The 22,493-nt window shown below is 42.4% G+C and overlaps 1 protein-coding gene across 1 annotated transcript in view; it reads right to left on the reverse strand.

Moving 5' to 3' along the window:
* LOC105295265 (coiled-coil domain-containing protein 162-like) overlaps window positions 1-22,493 on the reverse strand; it is a 79,961-nt gene that overhangs the window by 867 nt on the left and 56,601 nt on the right. The window contains exons 16-25 of the mRNA XM_023533393.1: window positions 21,235-21,344; window positions 14,486-14,635; window positions 13,591-13,644; window positions 12,917-13,084; window positions 10,868-11,020; window positions 10,489-10,620; window positions 9,720-9,872; window positions 7,891-8,100; window positions 4,839-4,959; window positions 1,786-1,913 (exon numbers count right to left, since the gene is read on the reverse strand). Of these exons, the coding sequence (XP_023389161.1) occupies window positions 1,786-1,913; window positions 4,839-4,959; window positions 7,891-8,100; window positions 9,720-9,872; window positions 10,489-10,620; window positions 10,868-11,020; window positions 12,917-13,084; window positions 13,591-13,644; window positions 14,486-14,635; window positions 21,235-21,344 (1,379 nt within the window). The remainder of the gene's footprint in view (window positions 1-1,785; window positions 1,914-4,838; window positions 4,960-7,890; window positions 8,101-9,719; window positions 9,873-10,488; window positions 10,621-10,867; window positions 11,021-12,916; window positions 13,085-13,590; window positions 13,645-14,485; window positions 14,636-21,234; window positions 21,345-22,493) is intronic.

Genomic DNA, 22,493 nt, shown 5'->3' on the forward strand with positions numbered 1-22,493 from the left:
TTTTTTTTTTTTTTAAGAAAATCATTGGTGTTCTTACTTTCCAGCCATGTATAAATTCCTCTTCAGTTTATACTTATCTGACTCATTTCATAGGCCTTACTTAAGAGGTCAGACCTTAGATTTGAAGAAGCTCCAACTAATTTTTAGCCTTTCCTGGAGCTTAGACTTTTTGTATGGGGTCTCTATACTGTACACAAGCCAGGGGCCCATAAGACACTTCCTTAATTATTAAGATTTATTTCTTTAAGTAGGGTAAATGTCCCACGATTAGCTTTAGAACATCATCCTTATAAATCTCTCCAATATAGTGGATGTCTAGTAATGCATTTAGCTACTCTGTAGCCTTCTCAACCATAAGAGTTGTGATACCAACCTCCCTCACAATAGGAAAATTCACTTTGGGGAGTGAAATGTGGATAGAGTGAATCTTAAAAGCTCCTGTGGTCTCATACACACCAACTGAACGTTGCTTCCTTTTGGAAAAGGCTTTTTCAGAAATAAATAGACATATACTAGAATTTCACATTTTGATGAAAAATGATGCCACAGGGATGGCATATTTCCTCTGATAGAATGATGAAATCTTTTCCTCTTAATTTTTCTCAAGGTAAGGAAGGAAGAATTCTTTTTTCAAATTTATTTTTACTTTTCAATTACAGTTGACATTCATTATTACATTAGTTTCAGGTATATGGTATAGTGGTCAGACATTTATATAACTTAAGAATTGACCACCTCCATTTTTTAATGTAAGTTCGAAGTGACCACCTTCTTATATAACTTAAGAAGTACCCACCTGGCACCATACATATTTATTAAAATATTACTGACTATGTTCCATACGCTGTACTGTACAACCCTGTGACTATTTTGTAACTGTCAGTTAGTACTTCTTAATCTTTTCATCTTTTTCGCCCAGCCCCCTAATCCTCCTCCTACCTTGTAATCATGAGTTTGTTCTCTGTATCTATGAGTTTGTTTCTGTTTTGATTGTTCATTTATTTTGTTTTTTAGATTCCACATATAAGTGAAACCATATGGTATTTACCTTTCTTTGTCTGATTTATTTTACTTAGCATAATACAAGAGGAGGAATTCTTAAATGTGTTGATTAGGTGAATCTTAAAAGCTCCTAAATCTCTAGAGGAGATTCTGAAAGACAATGGAGCAAAGAGTGTAATACTTATTAAAGTAGTACAGAGACGGCAGTGGAAGAGGATGTAAATGTTGCTTAACATAAACTAAGAGCTGAAATATTTTTAAAAATTGTTCAAATACGTTTTACACCTCAAGCTAATTTGCATTCCAAGCATTCTTTGGAGGGTAGATTTCTCACATGTTTTAAATGAACTTCTGAAACTGCTCTGATAGGGAACTCAGATGAGGAATCTGATGCTGCTAGTTGATTATTGTAGATGAGTGAAAAAAAAAGAAAAATTTCAGACACAGAGCAAGGTGTTGGTGGTACTGACTTCAACACCTATTTATTGAACTGTAATTGAGTGTTTTGGGGCTTGTTTCAATATCAGAATTTTATTATTGAGGAATGATGTCAGCAAGGTGGCAAAGTAGGAAGCCCTGGACCCACAAACACTGATTAAGCAACAATTCATAGACAAATTCCCTTTGTGAGAAATCCAGAATTTTACTATCCAGACTCAAGCACCTAGATAAGATTCTGATATATAATTTTTAATGTAAGTTTGAAGTGACCCTAAAACCATAATTTCATGTTTACATTTTTCATCGTTTCATATATATATATTCAAATATATCGGTACTTACAGTCTTTGGCCTTTGAATCTGTCTTGCTATTTTATTGCCCATAAGATTAGTCTTTAAAAGGTGTTGCTGGGAGTATCTGGATGATATGGAAGCAGAACTTAGGGAGTATTGAGCTCGGGATATAAGGCCTGTAATGTTAAAAATATTAAATTATATCTCTGGTTGCAATGTACAGGTCTAGATGTAATTCATAAAATTTTAAAACTTAAAATGGGCATATAATTCAGCTTCATTAATTCTGAGTCCAAAATGTCAAAACTTGGATGGTCTTTTGTCTGAGGGTCACATGACCGAATGAAAGAGAAAGAGATGATGGGTGACTTGGACAATTGTGGGTAGAAGTAGACAGACTGAGAGGTATTCAAATTAATAGGACTTTTTAATTAACTGGATTTGCTGGGTGAGGAAGAATAGCTCCTAGATTTCTGGCTCAAGCAACTGGATAGATGTTAATTTTACTTTACAGTGGATTTTGTAATCCTGGCACATACGTGTTCTATAGGTAATTGCTGGTTACAAGATTAAAAGAACTGATGTGTGAGAAATATGGGTGTGTAGAGAGGAAGCAAATAAAGATCAGTTCAAGGCTCCTGAGAAGGTAGGAGCAGTGGGCTCTTATCACCAGGACTGGCCCAGGGTGGAAAAGGGCACCTTTACCATTTTGACAAGAGAGAAGGAGAAGCAGCCATGTATGGATGTAGGTAGGCTGGAGACTGGAAGTAGAGTTTTCATTTGGTGGCTTTTAACTTCTCTGTGAAAAGGGAGGCGAAGCGTTGGAGGTTGAGGGGTGGCGAAGTGGGAGAAGGGCTGTGTCTGAATGTCTGAAGAGATGAGGAATAATAAAAATATTTGCTGAGAAGAAGAGCAAGTGAGCTGACCCACTCTCAGCCCTAGGGGAGGGGAGGACCACGTGAGCAGAGGGAAAACCCACCAGGCATCTTAGTCTCTTTCTTAAGTGATTTGTTCAAAACTGGGCACATAAGCCTAGTTAGCCCAGTCAGAGCCCGATTCTTCTTAACTGTCCCATCTCTACTACCCACTTCTGCTGTGCGAGCTGGAACACAGGACGGAAGTTACGTGGGAGCGGCCATCTTGCTCCCCAAGGGCCCGCTTCCTCTCCGCTCCCAGCATTCTCAGAGCCCCGGGGTGGAGGGAGAAACCAGGCCTTGTGAAATAGTTCAACCCTTGGTCAAACTAAATTAAGCCAGTCCACTTCTGAACATTTCACAGTTTTGTCAGCCAGTTGATTTTTTTTTTTTTTCCTGAAGCATTTTGAGAATGACTGCACGAGAACAAATTATAGTTTCTCAGGAGTTGCAAGATCCTAGGGGAAACCGTGTTAATACCAAGCAAGTAAATAGAGCTCACCCCTTCACTCTGTCACCACTTCTGATGCTTCTGATGCGGGGAGCAGGGAGGCTGCTGCTCCTGCCCCCAAAGAAAGGAGCGACCTGAGCCACCTGACTTTTCCTGCTGGAACAACAACTGAGAAAGGAATGGGAACTGCCAACTTTACCCTTTAGCACTAAAGGATAAGTGACATCTGCCTGTCCCTTTGGAGTGCTGGGTACTATATAGACAGGTATGACCCGGTCTCTTCCCTCTGATGAATCTACAAGTAGGAAGTCCTCAGCAAACCCTATTCCTGTCATTGCAAATGGGGGCAGATGGGGACAGATGAGGGCCAAGGCTGGGGAGTGACTTCTACTTCTCCTTCCTGGGACAGAGGTTTCTCTTTCACTCCCGCCACATCCTCAGTCTTGGGAATTAGGACTCCCCGCCTTGTTCCTCATGCCCCATGCCAGTTCTCCTTTATAACTGTGCAGGTATTGAAGAACATGGATGCCAATTTCATAGGACACATTAACGCAGAAAGGGATTAAAAAGATGCTTGGCCGGGCTGGAGGCAGAGGGGAAAGGGAGAGACAGAAAAATCCCAGGGCATATGGAGAGGACTGTGACACACTCAGGGTCAGAGTCCAAAATAGGGCTCTTGAGTGCTCTTTATGTTCTTCCTCTGGACCCAGCAGTTACATGGGCAGGGAGCAGGGCCTCTGGACTTTAGGACAAGCACGGCCCTGCTCTTGATAAATCTAGAGTAACTTGATCTTCGTGTCTGGATCTTTGAAACTGATCTTTCTACTTCTGAAAGGCTGTGTTTTTTCATAAAATTCACACTGGTAAGTAGCCAAAAGTAAACACAGATAAAGTACAACACACATATGAGAGTATAGTAGCCAATATTTGCACAGTTACCTAGTGCTACTATACTATGTGCCAGACATGCATTATTTCATTTAAACCTCAGAATATGCCTTTGAGGTGGATGTTCTCATTTTATGGAGAGGCTAATTAACCTGTCTAAGGTCACATAGAAGTGTCGAAGCCAGAATTTGAACCTTGAATGTCTTACTCCAGAGCCCCCACACTCAATCAGCAGGTTGTCTACACTACAGAATAGAAAAGGAGAAGGTCAGCTGATCTTAATAGGCTATTCATGTTTACTGATATTTGCTTATATTTTTTGATAGAGCTGGAAGAGAATTTGGAATTTATTTAGTTCTCATAGGAGAAGAAGCTAGTTTAGAGACACCATGGGGCGTGGCCGTGGCTCCATGCTGCTTGTGGGCCATACAGCCCAGAGGGCTGTTTTAATTGCCATTTCCATAAAACTTCTCAAGCTCCCAGCATCCAAGAATCATAATGGACTTTATGAATAACATCTGAGAAGTATGGTCATTAATGTCCCAAGGCGTTGAGATGCTTGAAAATCCAGTGAAGTACCCAGTGTTTTTTAAGTGGTATATTAGACACTCCTGGGATAGTTTTTTATGATTGAAACCTTTTAGTATAGGATGGCAGTACTCCAAGGAGAACTAAAGTAGAATGTTCTGACTGCAAATTAGAATTAAGGTTTATTCATTCAGGTATCATTCATTCATTCAACAAATTTCATGGCACACCCACTCAATAGCCCATGGGTCATTATGGCTAGTCCCTGAGAATCTCTCCCAACTCAGACCCCAAGCCCTCAGAGCAGAGTATCTGCTTACCGCCTGGTGAGCTCATCGGGACAGAGGCTCTCACAGCGTCGTCAAGCCGACTTTGTAGCTCTTCTACACGCTGGAAAGCATCCAGCTTCATGGTGCGCTCCTGGGCAAGCCGGCTTCTCATCTGAGGAGAAAGAGCTTGGGAAGCAGAGATTCTTTTTGGTGCATACACAGTTCTCAGGGTTCCTAGGAAGTGTGTGGGTCTAGGCCACCCCAGGAATATAAGCCTTCACAAAGTCCTGGTCAGGCTGAACTCAGCTTTCTGAGATTCAAGAGCTCTAGGAAGGCCAAAAACTTAACCAAAAAAGAGCAGAGGCAGCCCTTGGAATCCCCTATTACCTTGTAATATTCAGGCATTTACTCACAAAAGTTATAGATTTTATGTTCACCAGAGTGGGAAGGGAGCAAGAGGAGTGGGGAGGGCCCTGTTCACAAAGGACCTTGTCGGCCAAGCCACCCCAAGTAGATGTGGGAGCCCCTGAACAGTTTCAAACAGAGGAAAGACTTGATCTCTCTCCCAGATCTCTATCCTCAGCTCATCATCTGCTGAGAAAGCCCCGATGCATGATATAAAGCCCACATGTGGAAGCAAACTTTGTGTTTACTCATGTAGCTGTTCCCTGCACAGCTGACCCAGAGTGCCTGTCCAGAGAGTTGCTGGGTCCAGAGTACACCTCATCTGCAGAGATCACAGGTAATTTTTCTTTTGAAATTTATTTTTATCTCCTATTTTTTTTAATTATAAAAAATAATGCTATCATAGTAGGTTGAATAATGTCCCCCGAAACTTCATGTCTACCTGGCCCCTCAAAACATGACCTTATTGGAAAAAGTCTTTGTGGATGTAATTAAGATGGAGTCATGCTGGATTAATGGTGGGTCCTAAATCCCATAACTAACGCCTTTATAAGAAGAGAAGGTACATATACACAGAGAGACATATAAGGATGAAGGCCATGACAAAAGAGGCAGAAGCTAGAAGAAAGGTGTAAAACAGATTCTTCTTTAGAGCCTTCTGAAGGAACCAACACCTTGATTTCAGACTTCTCACCTCCCTAACTGTGTTATTTTAAACCACCTAGTTCGTGGTAATTTGTTACAGCAGCTGTAGGAAACTTATACAATGCTAATTTAAAAAATTCAGACACACATGTTTTGAACCTTATTCCTATCTGTAGAGACTCAAACATAAGGCCCCTGAACTCTCAGAGCTGTGACCACAGGCTTGTCTTACAAATGTTAAAGGGGTGGTTCCTTGTATATGTGGATACTTTCAAGTGTAGTTTGACTTTCAGTAGATGATCAGATCCCCAGAGTTAGGAAAACTTCCTAATATAAACTAGGTCCAAGGTCCTTTTATATACTATGGGCAGGAGCCATGGGAAACATATCAAGACTCCCTCAGCCAGGCAAGAGTTAAGCCAATTTGAAAAATATAAGCAAAGGAAAGGAACATGCTTAATAAGGATCTTGTGTTAGCAACCCCTTCCCCACACTTCACAGAGGTAGGTGCAGTGACCTGCCCAAGGTCACACAACCAGTTAGTGGCAGAGCCAAGATTTGAATCCAGAGCTATCTACCTGTTCCCAATAAAATGACAGTCAGCCAATATTTATAGAGATCTTTGTATCAGTTCCTGTTCTAAGTGTTTCATTTCAATTAGCTAATTTAATCTTCCCTCAAATCCCATGGGGTGAGTCCATTATCCTTCATTGCACTGATGAGAAAACTAAAGTGCAGAGAAGCCACAGACCTTGCCCAAAGTCACACAGCTGGAGGACCTGGGAGTGTGAATCAGGAAGTCTGGTTCTAGGACTTATACTCTAAATGACCTTCCCAGGAGCAGGAAGTAGGCAAGGCCTTTCACGGTCTCTAAGATCAGAGGGTCAAAATCCACCCTTGGAATTCGAGGAGATGGATTAAAGAGGCTACTGCTGGCCATGGGGGCTCTTGCTGGCTGAGGCTAGATTGTTGTATGGGGTCCATAAGCCCAGGGCACATGAGCTGCCAGGGCAGTTGGAGTGGTAGTTTAGAAAGGTGGAATGATTGTTTTTACATAGAAATACTAAAAACATATATTTATTTAGAGAAACCTCAAAATATTTGTTTTGACTTCTTTTAGAATCTCTGCCATTAAATAAAAATTAACTATTAACTAGAGAGGACTTTGAGAAACTACTTTATGAACCTCCCTATTTTGTGGTGACTTTTTTAAAAAGCGTAATTCGAAGGACAAATATATGACACTAAATATTTCTTATGAGTTTAGTCATATTTTAGTTTACTTTTCATGAAATAAATGTGAAATTCTAATTTTCTTTTAAAGTTACTAATTTTCTCTCTATTTCTATAACAATATTTCCTCTCGTGTTTCCTCAATTCAATTTTTATCCTTTTTTTAAAATCATTTTTTAAGGTAGAATTCTCCTTACTGATCTTCTCTTTTAGCACTTGAAACACCTGCCCAATAATTTAATTTAACTTTCCAATTTCTCTTTTCTAATATCTCTGGCGAATTAATAGATTTATTCATTCAGTGAATACATGTGAAGCGCCTGCTCTGGAATCCACATCTACATTATATTATTTTCTCCTCTTTTTTTTTTTTTGCTGTGGGGTATATTTAACAAAAATATATTATGTCTGGGAACCACAATTGTCTTTCCTTTTTGTCTCTGCAGTTCTGGAAAAACCATAAATAAAATCCCCTTATCATAGCTTCTATAATACTTGTTGCTTTTCTAGATTGTCAGAATTTCATAAAGACTCCCTAGTTCAAAGTTTAGAGCCAGGTGGAAATAATGCTTTTCAAGTGGGTTACAAGGGTGCCAAGATTCTGGGTCTTGCCGTCATCAAGCCATCATCTCTTGCCATAAGCAACCTGAGCAATCATCCAGTGTGGTATAAATATTTTCATTTTCCTGGTGGGCCTAGAAGTGACAAAGGTGGAGAAATACTGCCATGGAAGACATGAGAGGCAGGGAAGACTGAAACAGTTCTGGCTGGCGCACCCCGATTCACTTTTCGGGCGGCTGCTATCTCTCAATGGAGTTACCTGTTGGACTTCTCTCTGAGTTTTCTTCCTCTGAAGCTGGCCCAGTTTAGAAGCCCTCTCAGCCTCTTCAGTAAGTATCCGCAGGTGCTGTTCCTTTTGCTCCACATCTTCCAAGAGCTTCTCCATGCTGGAGGTTTTCAGTAAATCCAGCTGCTGCCGGTGGAGAGCTTCCCGGGTCACTCTGTGCTCTAACTCTTTCAGCAATTGAGCCTGTGGCAGAAAAAGGCCAGAGGAAATGAGACAGAGTCTCTCTTCTCAGCGTAAAACAGGGAAGGACAGGTTGGCCAACACAACTGTCCTTTCCATTAGGGCCCCGGGCAGAACTGTGTGGAGTGTTCCTCAGTTCAAGATAATACAGCCAAGCTGTTCTGTCCCGTGCCCGCCAGCAGCAAGGCCACCGAGATTCAGGTCAGCCTAGTATTTAATGTAAGCCCTGAGGCAACAGTCAGGGGAGAAATCAGTTAACCAATCAATCGATCGATCGATCAAACAAACAATACAGTAATACCAGGTCAAATAATTTGGCCTTTTAATACCAAAATTTGATGATAATGTATATGTTCATTAGCTTACTAACCAAATAGTTGTATCTATCACAAACTACATCTGCATTGTCATTGAGTGTTTATCATGAGAGAGCAGGGAAGGGTAACCTGGGGAGACAGGGTGATGCAATACATGCAGTCAGTGGGGAAGGGAGATTCTAATCTTGCCTTGTTTTGACTTCGAAAATAGCTTTGGGGAAGCCAGACTCCAGATGGTTAAAGAAGGAAAACAATAGTAATAATTTGTTTTTTTGTCCTGAAATTTTTATAATCAGTAGCAATGTAAGTACTAGATGGTCAATTCTTAATTATAATAATAATAATGATGATTAATACAACAGGTCCTAGAATAACATAATTTTGTTCAACGTCGTTTTGTTATAACGTTGATGAGATGTCGTAGGAACTTAACTCTTGTTTATATGAATTAACCTATAGTAAAGTTGGTTTTCTTACATTGTTTTGCTTAAAGTCACAGAACCTATCAATGACATTAGGTGAGGACTGACTGTACTTGCATGGTGATTTTACAGTTTACATAATTATAAACCATAATCACCTGGTACACAATGATGGGGAAATTAACATCCAAAAGGAACAAATTATATCTCCTATTTTAAATATGATTTGCTTTCTCTGGCTCTTATTTAAACTCAGCAGTCTCTCTCTCTCTCTAGATCTAGGGTCTCTGCTTCCTTTGTGCTGAGCAGGTTGGCACAGTTATTAAGAGTTTAGACTTAGAAACACCTTTATTTTGGTGCCAGCCTCTATTGAGCAGCAGTAACTTCTGAAATGAAGACTTAGCATGTATCAGGAAAGGACCTAACAAGCTCTGCTTGGGGCATAATGCTGACAGCAGAGACACTCCCTGTGCAGAGGGTTGATGTCAATGGAAAGCATGCTTGAAGCATGAAAGGACTGTATTAAAGGCAGAGACCTAGACCCCAAGATGCTCTGGGTGAAAAGACACACACACACACACACACACACACACACACACACACACACACACGAACAATCTTCTGTATAAGTAACATTTCACCATCTTAGTCAATATGAATAAGAACAAAAGCCTTTTGGCCACTGCTCATGGTTTTGGGGTTGGAAAGGAGGGAGAAAGGAAGTTGAGGTCCAGGACATCTTTTCCTGGCAGTGCCATCTGCTCGGCTTCACGCCGTGGAGCTCCAGTGACTGCTGTGGGCAGCATGGGCTGCTTCTAGTTGCCACATTCAGCTTGGCAAAGCACAAAGAGAGAGAGGAAGAGAGGTTCTGGCGCTCATATACCTGGCTGTCCTGCTGCTTGCGCATCCTCATGTTGTCGGCCTGAGCCCTGGCCAGGGCCTGCCTTAGAGCCTGTAACTGTTGACGAAATAAAACCACTTCTTGTTCTGCCATTAGCTTGATGCTCAAACACTCTTTTTTATTTTTCATAGCTTCCTGTGAATATCCCAAACACAATAATTAGGAAGTAAATCTCCTTCCCATATTTTCAGTTTCATGGGCTCCATCATCCACTGTTCTTTAAAACTTCCGGTAGAACGGAGCCCCTGCTGCTCACTGCCTCCATGATTTCAGTTAGGAACGGTGTGACAGGTCAGAGCAAACAAAGACTTTCAGAAACAGTCAGTGAAAGTTTCCAAACCACTATGATATGTGCTTTGGTTTCGATTTGCCTTAAAGCAGATTTTCCACTTATTATTTTGTTACTTAATTTTCCTTGGATAATCATGTTTGAGACTCAAATATTTGCAGTATTTTGATGAAGCTGCCTCAAGCCCTTGGTGGAGTCTGTCCTCTATCTACTCCTCCCTCATGCTAACCTCTCTGATTTGCTCTCCCATTTACTTCTTTACCATTTGCTTCTGGCTCTTTCTTATTTCATCTGAGGTTCTGATATCACCCATTCCCAAGAAAACTTCCCAAATGTCAGGTCCTTTAAGATGGTTGGTCCTCTCCCCCAACAGCAGAACAGCAGCTGAGCCAAGGAGGCCAGCCCGCCAAGCCCCCTGCCCCTCCAATCCCTGAGCCGGGCCCTCCCTCCCCGAAAGCTCACCTTCTCGGCCCTGCCCAGTTGGCCCTGGAAGCGAGCCTGCTGCACAGCCAGCCTCCAGCGGGCCAGGCTCCTCATTTTGCACACCAGGGTGGTCAGGTTGCAGTTGTCCTGTTCCAAGTCCCGCAGCTGCTCCTGCTAAGAAGGCTCACTTTAAGAAAAGGCTCCCCCTACCACTTTTCTCGGGAAGGGCACGGATCCTAACGTCAGAAACATGACTTCTAGGAGATGACGCGATTGTGCAGTGAGCCCCAGTGCCCCTCTTAAATGCCTGATGCAATGCTTTCTCAGGGAAACCAGACTGGAATGCAGACGGACTGAGCGGTGGGGGCAGATGCTAGGAAGAAGTGCGAATATCCCATTGCTAAATGAAATCACATACTTTGGCTGGGTTTTCTTTTGTTCCTTCATCAGGTCTGGCAGAGCCCCATTTTTTCTTCAGGTCCTTCACATGATCAATCCCTTCTGTTCTCACTTCACTGATGAGTTCGCATACTTTCTGGATCAAATTAAGCTGATTCTCATCCAACTTCTCCTACAAATTGCAGACTCGAGTTTAGGAAGGGCAGTTGAGGAAGAGTCATTTTGCCTTCTAAAACTCAACTTTCAGAAATGATTTCCCATTAAAGAACCAGCCACCCAGACAATTATTCCATCAGGTATTGTCTGGAAGTCTCGCTAGCGACCCCTTTGTGATGTCTTCAATCCACAGCTTCATCATCTGAGAACCTGCCTAGGTGGTCAGACACCAAGGCAAGTTGAGTGGGGAGAAGAGTGAGAGGTCACCAGTAGAAAACCGAATCACCGCCCCCACCCCAAAACCCCCCCAAACGGTTACTTGGGAAGGAAAACTTAGAGACTTTTGCTATCAGGTTGACTCAGCAGACTCTGACCTGATAAAACACTGTAGATGAGCCACGAACGAGGAACTCCATTAAAAATAGATAAAGCAGGGGAAGGAATCAGGCTGGCTGCCATAGTTAGGCTCCAGCAGAAACCTCTTTACAAAGCAGCCTGTTTTGAACGGTTTATGGCTAATGGCATAAGGTAAATGATCATTGGTGAGAACCACTGGAGACCCAGTGTTCTTGGGTGAGGGGTGAGAGTGGGATGTCCTCTCACTTTTGAACAATTCCCTGGAAAGGAAGGCAGGAGGGTAGTGCCCGACTGGAAAGCCACAGCAAGAAGCCGGGCTGCTGGCCACACAGCAAAAGTTTCACTACCTTCTTGGGACCCTGAGATAGAATAGGGATTTGCTACTTTGGAGGTTTGTAGAGCTAGTTTAGCCTGGGGAAATAGAGAATCCACTTTTTGTCTAGGAATCTCACAGAAGCTAAGAAGAACTTAAGACATTTCCAATAATTTCACATCCTAAGAATGGCTTAGCAGATTCCAGCCTTCACTGTCTGCTCACCCTCTCCTGCGGCACCAGGCCCAGTGCATTTGGGTTTTGATCCTTTAATATTTGTAAGCACTTGTGCTGTGTGAGAGCCCTTTACAAGTAAGAAGGAATCTCCGATCTTCTCTGGAATGACCAGGCCAAGGTAGAGCATCGGTAGAAGCTCCTCTCAGTGTAATAGCCCAAAGGACCACCCTGGAATCCCCAGGAGGGATAGGAGTAAGAACACAGCTGAGGCCGGCTTTGGGGAACATCCAGTCATAGGGAAGGCAGCAGTGGACTGGGGTGGGGGGTTTGAACTGAACTTCACACTTGTGGAACAACTGGCCCAGGCTCTGTGATGGCTCATCATAGGCATGGGGCCTCCATCTTACAGCTGCTCAGGCATCATAAAGAAGTGACAGGCTTCCACAGCCATGAGCACATGAGCACCCCATCACTCCTCTTCTAGATGGGCCTTCGCTGACAGGTCAGCAGCTCTCTGACAACGGATGTTAGAGAAAGGCTGGGGGGTGGCAGCATTTTGAGGGTTGGAAAAATCTCCGAAAGCTGATTCAAAATTTGAATCTGCCCAGTGAGCTTTCAGAAGGTGCCTGTTGCCACCCTCACTGGGGTCTGACCTGGCCCAGGGCCCTGTCCTCTTCTGTTTGGATGGTCACGGTCAGTAGATAAAACAGTGAAATAAACTACTGGGGTTTTGGAGAAGAAGAACCATCACCAATTCACTCAACAGCAATAAGACGGCAGCAGCGGCTACTGGCAGTAGGGAAAATAGCGACTATCTAAATGACCTAAAATTCAGTGTCTATCACGGTAAAATATTGACTACCCCACTGCCGACTCACTCTCTCTATAGAGAAAACTTAGAGCCAAAGAATTCTTGGGCCCAAAAGTCTCCTGTGTCATTAATCCCTCTGCAGCTGCTGTGGGGGTCAGTTACAGCCACTCCCTGCAGGACTGCCCTGATGTCTGACACAGGTCACCAACTTTTATTTTTAAATTTAATTTAATTTAGTTTTTTGGGTCACTTACTTTTATTTGTAAACATGTCATAAACAAAGCTTGGACTAAAGTTTCATATTCTTCTTGGACTTCTTTTCTAATCTGCTTTTGAAGGTTCAGATTCTCCTCTTCCAAATCTGTGAGTCGGGCTCTCAGAGCAGTAATTTCCATGATCATATTATGACTGAGCTCTGCAACCTAGCAGCAGAAATATATTTTTGAAATGGGTGATAGTTCAGGAATTCAAAACTGCCACCACAATTTTCACTTCTATTTTGAACCTAATGAAGAAGGTGAATATCCTGTTTCACAAATGTAGGTGGAAGAATCTAGGTTGATTTAAGGGTCCTAGAAGTACCAAACACACAGTAGGTGCTCAATAAAAGGTTGCTGAATGAATGGCCCCAGAAGAGACACTACTTGGCATTTTTCATTTGTAGATAAAAATAAGAAAAACCACCAGTAAAAACAACAACAACAACAACAACAACAACAAAAACGAAGGGAAAAAAAGCCCTCGTTGCTTAAAAAGTGAAAGCACCCTCCCTGGGTTTTCTGCAGGGAACTTCATTGATGAGACTTCCACTGGCCACTCCTGAACGGGGCACAGGAAAATGACACTAGGAAGTCCCATGTCTGGCTACCACTGAGATTGTGGATTTGAGAAATGGAGAAGAGAAACTTTTTAGTAATAACTGACCTACCTGACCAGCATTATCTTCAGGTGGACGCTGACTTCTTTGTAAAATATCTAATTCCTGAAAGGAAGAAAGCAGTGCATGACCAAACTCAAATATTTATTCTTCCAACCATGGCTCGATTCAGTACAACATGCTAACACCTCCTATTTGCGTTAATGGAGCTTCATTTTGATCCTTGGGCTCCACACAGATCCAGGACTGTGCTTCAGGATGCCCAACCCAGAGTCAAAAGACTAAATCAACTTCCAGGTACCCAACTATGATGCAGAGGACCCAACTATGAGGACAAGCCAAACTGGGGGCAAAGCCAAGACTCATTATTTGATATTTTAATGTTTCATTTGATTTTGTTCAGACTGTTGCACTTTTGTTAGGTGTACACTAAAATTACACTGAACCTCAGATGCAGTTCATTTCAAAAGACGTGCAATTTAGGACCGGAGAGGTGATTCTTGGATCCTACCCATGGGGTTTTGTTTTAAGGAAGTCTCATCAGTGAGCCCCATGATGTACATCCTGAAGACAGTTTACTCAAGGATCCTGGCTTATTTGCTAGACCAGGAACAGTATACGGTGTTTTGTGTTTGCTGAAGGTGGGAAGGTCAGCTATGCATCTTCTCCAGGGGTCCAGCTCCTTTGTGGCTCACCTCTTATATTCCCCACTAGACGCCTCCAAAGCACACATCCCAGTATTGCTAGGGCCATCACCTTTGCGGCTGAGGATACCAGCCCAAGAAAATGAACCAGTGAGAAGAGAAATTCGGAGAGTACCATTCACTTTCAGTTTTTACATAAGAACATACCCCTGCAACCTTTTTTTAAAAAATCTTTTCAGAGTGACTCCTGGACCTCCTTACCCACACCTTCCCCATTGCAATTCTGGTCCTCGGGAACATACTTGCTCCTTCTGACAGAGCTGCTGCCTAGCATGTTCCAGCACATGCTCATAATACATGGAGTAGCTCTCAAAGTTGCTGCGTTCTCTGGCCATCACATCACAACCCAGGGAAAGGAGGCAGGCCTCAAGGTGGTCTTTTTTGAAAGTGATCTGAAAAGGAAGGACATCATTCACAGCAGCTCCAGCAGGGCAGCCTCTCCGTGCCAGGGCTCATGGCACATGTTCCCTTGGCTCACAGATACACTTCCACTTCTCCAGAGAAAAATATCAGCTCTATCCTTTCACGCCTCTCTTTTAGGTCTGCTCTCAACATTTGCTGGACCAGGGACAAGAGTACAAATGGAGGCTCACATACTGTATGTCTAAATATGCTAAATATTTAAAGGTTATAAAACAAACTAACAAACTATTAAAATGGAATGGTTTAATTCTACATTGGAAAATAGACTTTCAGAAATGACTTGGAAGGCAAAGTTTGAATCTATCGTGCTTGGATTACTCTGAGTTCTATGTGGAAATGTGGTGACTTGGGGACAGATGGTCTCCACCCATAGTTTATAGTATGACCCCCATCTTTTCCCCTCTCAGGCCTCACATCATACTGTGGAGGGCCCTTGCGTGCATGTAAGTGGACATCCCAGCCATCCACACCCCTTCGCAGCTGCTCTGAACCACCCCTCAGGCTGGGGGTGAGCTCGACTCCCTCTCCAGGGAGGGTGATCTGGGGAAGAGGCCCTGGACTCAGGGAATTCCAGGGTCCCAGGTACTTGAGTGTGATCTAGAAGGGAGGCCAGGGATCTGAGTGTGCAGGCCCTTTGGTTGTGTGAATTTCTCACCTTGTAGGGATGGGCGGGGCTGGAGGAAGGCCAGCCCTCCGAAGTATTGCTCTGGTTGAAGGGTCATACTGCTCACTCTCTAAGCAGTCCCATTCTCTCCCTTTCTCTGGGAGACTGGGCACCCTTTTTGAAGAGGTAGCCATTAAGGAACAGAGGAAAAGTCCATCCCACTAAGGCAGGCTTAGATTTTGGCTCTGGAGAGAAATGGGAGCCAGTATGTGGGAGGTTGATCGGGTCTACCTGACTTGGGCCTACATGTCTCTGTGAGTGCTTATGTGTGTCTCTGTGTGTTTATGTCAGTGAGTGTGTCTATATCAGTGAGCGTGTCTGTGTGCATTTGTGGATACGTCTGCGTGTGTGTGTCTGTGTCTTTCTGTAAGTGTCTGTGTATGTCCCTCTGTGTATCAGTGAGCGTGTTTGTGTGTGTATCTGAGGGTCTTATGGGGCCCAGTCTAAGACCCAGCCTGCATGCTTACATGAACTTTAGGGTCAGGAGGGCTCCGTGCTCACTGGCAGTCTGCTACTGAAGTTAGGCTGTCCTTCCAGCCTGGGGTCATTCCCCTGGCTCTGATTCAATCGTCCAGGCAAGGCTCAGGACACTGTCCTATCCGTGCAACCCCAGTGTCCCCACTGACCTCCAGAAAAAGCCCAGCTAGGCTTTGCCAAGGCAAGTTATTGAGGTGAACTAGCAGAGATGGCAAATAGTGATAAAACCCAGTACTGATGGAATGAGGAAAGTGCTCACTCACCACTGCTGACGGGAGGGGAAATCAGTGTGGCATTTTGGAGGGCAGACTAGCAGTATCTAAAAGATTTTAAAGTGTTCATGCCTTTTGACCCAGTAACTTCTCTTCTAGGAATTTATCTTTAGGGAATTATAAAAGGTTATACACAAAAATATATGTAAACAGATGTTCTTTATAGTAGCCTTTCCAATAGAAGAGAAAAATGGAAACAATCTAAAGTGCCTAATAATGAAAAACAGGTTGACTCCATCTCACCCATCTATACAATGAAATACTAAACAGCCACCCAAGTCATGCTGTGGACATATGTTTATCGACAAAGAAACAGATTTATAACACATAGTCGAGGGGGGAAAAGTACACTATAACAAAAGGACGCATACGATAATCTTATTTTGTTTAAAAAAAGTGCACGAATGAAAAAAGTTATAAAATTTGGAAGGAAATATGCCAAAATAATGATAGTGGTTATCAATGAGGGTATGATTATGAGTGTGTTTTCTAACATCATACTTCTATTTTTTAATGTAATCATAAAAAAGGTATATATAATTGTAATGATATATAAAATGTACATATAAATAAAGTATATATTAATTAGAAGATAGTAAAGCTTTTGTAAAGGTCAGGAACCACAGCGGCTTGGCAGGATGCACTCAAGATATGCAGGATGGAAAGAGCAGATGAAACCTCTGCTCATGGGGTGTTTTTTGAACAGGAGCCAGGGAGTCAGGGGAAGGCACTCAGCCTCCCACATCCACTCTCTCGGGCCTCCTCGAGGGGCCTTTTTGTGGAGTGGGGGTCAAGGCAATCTATCCTGTCCCTGGAAAGTGAGCAGTAGGACAGCTGGAGTTACCTGCTGACATCAAGGCAAAGGGAACCGAGATAGCACCTCCTGGTCCTTGACTTCTTTATGGTGAAAGGACCAAGATGACATGAATTTAGAAATGACAAAGGAAACAGTTCCTGGACTGACTATGGTGAAAGTCTTAAGGTTTGAGAAGCCCATGAGACCACGTCTGAGCCTAGCAAGATGTGGCCAGTGACCTCATCCAGGTAAGCTGGTTCCAGCCACAGTGACTCATGCCTCACTGTCCTGGCCAGCAGTGCCTGGACTAGAGTGTGCCAGCAGGGCCTCCGACAGTTCTTTAGCAGGGCAAACACTTTTCAAAGTAACACCACCATAGCCACTGACGATACAGGATCCCAAACAGACAGAAATACAGATTTGAACCACAGTGGCTCCCTGCCACCCCTCTTAGCCAGCATGGTATTTTACCCAGCACAGATGAGGAAAGTATGGGGGAGTCTGTGTTACACTAAGGAGGTGGGAATGGCCAGGACTTGCCTTGAGCATCTCTAGAGGCCAAAGAAGTTGTGTTGCTTCCACTCCTTAGTGGCTCTGCTGAGGCCTCAGTAGGCTGGGCTGAAAGATTAGCTCAAGGGGATGGCACACCGATAGGTGAGTGTGAAGGCAAGGCCCAGCCAGAGCATCCACAGTGGAGACATGGAATGGGGAGCATGCCTCAGGGAGGGCAGGTAGGAAGCTGTGACTGATAAGTGACGCAGAGGTATGGAGAAAGTCCAAAGCTCCCGGCACTCCCTCTTTCCAGGTGAACTTTGCTTCTGGCACACTGTGTACTTATCCTTCCAGAAGCAGAATTTGGAGTCATCTGAGTAGCACCTGTTGTGGGACTACTGCTTATGTGGCTTCTGTTGGCACAACCCTTCTGTGAGTTCTCAGAGCAATTTGTTTTTTAAAAGCTGTCTGCAACCCACCCCTGCCTTCCTAGGTCACTTTCTAGGTCACTACTGTGTCAAAATGCAGCAAGAAGGGGCTTTTGCCTTTATATCTCTAACAAAGTAAGAACTTTGGAAAATATAAGAACTCTTTAAACACTTGTTGAATGAGTGAATGACTCTTGGCACATGAATGAAAATGGTTCTGGAACTCATAAAATAGGCTATTATAGTTCTGATTTGCAATAAAGGCCAGTCTCTAACTTTAGGCAAGTATGTTTGGTACAAAATTTGGGCAAGATGTTAGAATTGATTATGAAAGTCTGGTTTCTATAATTTGGAGAGGGAAGTCAACGTGGGTTCAAGGAAAGTCAGGTCAGATTAACCTCAAGAAATAGAGCAGATGTAGTGTATTTGGATTTCGGCAGGAGAAGTTTGCTCCTGATGTTTTTGGACAAATGGAGAACAGTACAATTAATGGGCTTCTGGCCATCAAAAGACTGTGCCAAAGAACCTGGTCTTCCTGGAGGGTACTCAGAGTGAGTAGCACAGGGCGCAGGACCTGTTCTGTCATACACTGTTATAAATGACTTGAATGAAGATATCAAGGGCAGGCTGACATGAACCTGGGAGAGAGAGTTAGTTGCTGGATGATAAAAATCCAGATTTTTAAAGATTTCAAGAGTTCAAATAGTGGATCAAACTGAACGAGAACAATGCTAATCATATGGCAGCAGCAGGATGCCTGAAGGCAGCACGTGAGCATCAGGTGATTGTTAGTCTAGTAAGTCAGCATTGACTTGGCTGCCAAAACCCAACACACTCACGGGCATTAATCAAGCACAACACTCAGGACAAGGGCACTCTTTGCTGGCCAGATGACCTTGAATTTAGAGGAGACTGACCAGGATGGTGTGGGTGCTCATATAAAGTGATTGAAGGCCCTGAAGAAGCTCAATCCCATCTGATCTCGGAAGCTAAGCAGGGTCAGGCCTGGTTAGTACTTGGATGGGAGACTACCTAGGAAGACCAGGTGCAGTAGGCGTAAAAAATAAAAAATAAGGGATTGTAAGCTGACAAGGTCCTTAGAATCAACCAAGGGTTGCCTTGCCTAAAAAATTTTAAAAAAATAAAAAAAAAAAAACTGATTGAAGGAAATGAAGATGGGTTAGTCTGGGTTCAAGTCCTCACGTATGCTTTGCAGTCTATGCTCTGTATAGAGACACCTAGGTGAGGGGGAAGCCTGGTATCTGCTCCATTTTTCATGTGCCCTGGCCAGGGCCGTAAACGTTCTGGAAGAAGGAGCAATGATTTCTAATCCACCACCCAGAGGTTCATCTGCTCGGGTTTATCCTACTATAGCAGGCCCTTTATTGTAATTTGACGAAGCCTTCATATACACCAGTGATGGTGCTAATTGAGCTTCTCTGACTGACCTACCTTCAGATATATGAAGGCTTATTGTGAGGGATCAGAACCATGATCTGTGGTATCCCAGGGACAGAACTAGGATCCACAGTGGAGATGGTGGGGAAGCCAAATCAGCTCAGTGAGCTGCCTGAAACGAGAGTTGCCAGGATCGGGGGTGGAGGGGGAGAGTTTAGAAGAGAGTGAGCTCCTTCTCTGCAGATGAGATCCAGAAGAGGCTAGAAGCCCACCAGGCACAGACTTTGGAGGGACCTACGTTCTGGGTCCTGTTATTCCAAGACACTGGCAGGCTGATACCGACCTCCTCAATGTGCCCTGGTTTCAGTTGTACCCAATATGAGTTTCCAATAATCTCCTAATACCCACGTTTCTTTTCTAGAAGATCCTGTGTTCAGTGTCGGATGGTGGAGTATGTGGATATCGGATGAGCACATCCTGAGCCACAAATTTTTGTTTCTTTTCATTGTGATAAAACGTACATAATGTAAAATTTGCCACGTTAGCCATTTTTAAGTGTACAGTTGAGTAACATTAAGTGCATTCACATGTTGCGCAATCGATCCTTAGAAATCTTCATCTTGCAAAACCGAAACTCTATACCTACTAAACACTAACTTTCTATTCCTCTTCCCCCTGGCTGGTGACAACCACCATTCTACTTCCTGTCTCTATAAATTTGACTACTCTTGTGTACCTCATGTAAGTGGAATCATGCAGCATTTGTGCTTTTGTGACTGGCTTATTTCACTTAGCATAATGTCTTCAAGGTTCATCGCGATGAAACGCGTTTCAGAATTTCTTTCCTTTTTAAGGAGAGCTACAAAGTTTTTTGATTCAAATATTTTTCCGAGCACACCTTGCCCTAATCGCCTTTGTGCCTCTGGATAAGAACCTCTGAGCTGCAAGGACCCAAAAGGAACCATTTCATACCAACAACTTATCAGAATACACAGTACCACATTCGGGGATAATTGAAAGCTTAAAGCAAATACGTGTAAATCATCAAGTTCTGAGGAAAAATGTATCCCCCACCAAGCTTGTGAATTCCCCACCTATAATTAAGAACTGATATGATTATAAAATTATGGAGAATATTCGAAGAGCTTAGAAAAACATAAATTTGGAGAAAACATTGTTATTTAAACAATTTTTTAATTGAGCACATTTTTCTAAGTCACGTTTTTAAAAAATGGTTGCATTTCAAAGTAAGCTGGGTTCATATCTACCTAATGCACTTATGCTCAATTTGTCAACAACCCTAAAAGCTCTGTCATGGCCAAATATCCACATACACTCCTGCCTTTTCAGTGGATACTTCTGATTTAGAAAGGCACTTCTTGTCAAGAGTAAACAGTTCAAAACTCCAAGAACTGTGTGTATGCGTGTTGTATTAAATATGTATTACATAGAGTTGTTATGGATTCACATATGTATACACAGAAAAAGCTGTTGATGCTGGTTCTCTTTGTGGAGAGGAGCTGGGGATGGTGAAGTGGAGAAAGTGTGAAAATGTTATGGTTCTGAGCTGTTAAGTTTTTTTTTTCCCTATTATATTTGAAAAATGTTTTCTAGGTAGTGGTATTATAGGCTATTTTGGTTGCTCTCTATTAAATATTCTATACTAAAAAAATCAACAATAGGAAATGTTGCTAAAAAGAACTCATTCATTAACAAACTCCAAGACTACTTAAAAAAATCGGCCAAATCTGAAATGAGACAACATGCATATTCTAATTTTTCTCTCATCTTTATAAGAAATCAGTCTTTTTCGAAAATTAAAGTGGTAACAAATGATTACTACTTTGAGTTCATCTTCAGTATTTATTCAAATCTTCATTCAATGGGAGTAAGGGAGGGGAGCATTAGAAGTTGTACTAGGAGAAAGTCTTTTTTTGTTTGGGTTTATCACACACACACACACACACACACACACACACACACACACACACACACACACACACACACACACTCCAGAATGACTAATTTTTTAAATACATACCTCTAGTCCACCGTCCTGGTAATTCTCCATTAATCTCTGTATAAAATTTTCAACTATTTGTGGTCTGATAACTGAAAAGTTTTCTTTCATGACTCGGTGTTTCCAAAGGTCTAGAGGGAGAAACACACCAACACTAGTATCGTGAAACACGGAACCACCATGAATAGCTATGGAATGGCAACTTTCCGAGACAGCACTGGACAGAGCTTAAACTATTATTTTCAAATACACAAAAACTAGTAGGTGAGGTCGGGGAGAGGAGAGATGGTTGAGGACACGAGATCCTCCAGAACATGGGAATAAAAAAGATGCCTAACAAGATTTCTAATGAAAAGATTTGGAAAAGCATGTCTAAAGGCAGTGAACAATATTCTGTTACCATAACTGAAAATCCTGAGTCAAATTTTATTATTGATCCTACTTGACATCTATTTTCATAAAGTTCCTATATGTATCTGAACAATTATTTTGGCCTAACGCAACCATCAGAAATAAGTGACGAGCTATTACATGTATCTGTTTAAGTACATTCCTGCTGTTACAGGCAAAATTAATTTGAATATAGAGTTAATAAAAAAAGGGGAGGAAATCCAAAAGAGAAGAAAAAGTCAGAGATTAGAAATGTGGAAAGCTGATAGACTATAAACTTTAGCTCCTGTATTGAAGCAGCAACAGGGCTGACACATATGAGGCGAGGCATATACACAGTTATTCAGAGTAGCATTGTTTAGGATAGCAAAAGCTTGAAAAAAACACATAAACTGCGGTATTTCATTCCAGTGGAATAATTATGCAGCTTTAAAAAAGAGAGGACATTTCCATGTACTGATATGAAGCGAACCAGAGATTGTTAAATGAAAAATTCAGTGTGCAGAACAGTGGATAGAAAATGTTATCTTTTATAAGAAAAATACAATAAATATAGTAAGGGGGAGGCTATCCCTCAAATCTATTCAAGGTTATTGCTCTAAAAATTCAGAATGCTCCAATACTATTACTTCTCTCCACTTTCCTGAATCATTCAAAGTACCACACATTATTTTTTCCACCTCATAAAAATCCTCTTGACCCCACTTCCTCTGTCAGCTATTGTTTCATTTTTTTGCTCCTCTTTTAGCAAGACCCTCAGAAAGAGATGTCCACCTTTACTATTTGTGACTTCTCTCAAAATCCTACTTAAACCCACTGACTCGGCCTGCACCTCCACCACTTCCTTGAAACTGATTTCGTCATAAACACCAACGTGACACATATGGCAC

Source organism: Pteropus vampyrus, unplaced genomic scaffold, assembly GCF_000151845.1.
Source record: "Pteropus vampyrus isolate Shadow unplaced genomic scaffold, Pvam_2.0 Scaffold101, whole genome shotgun sequence".
NCBI lineage: Eukaryota > Metazoa > Chordata > Mammalia > Chiroptera > Pteropodidae > Pteropus > Pteropus vampyrus.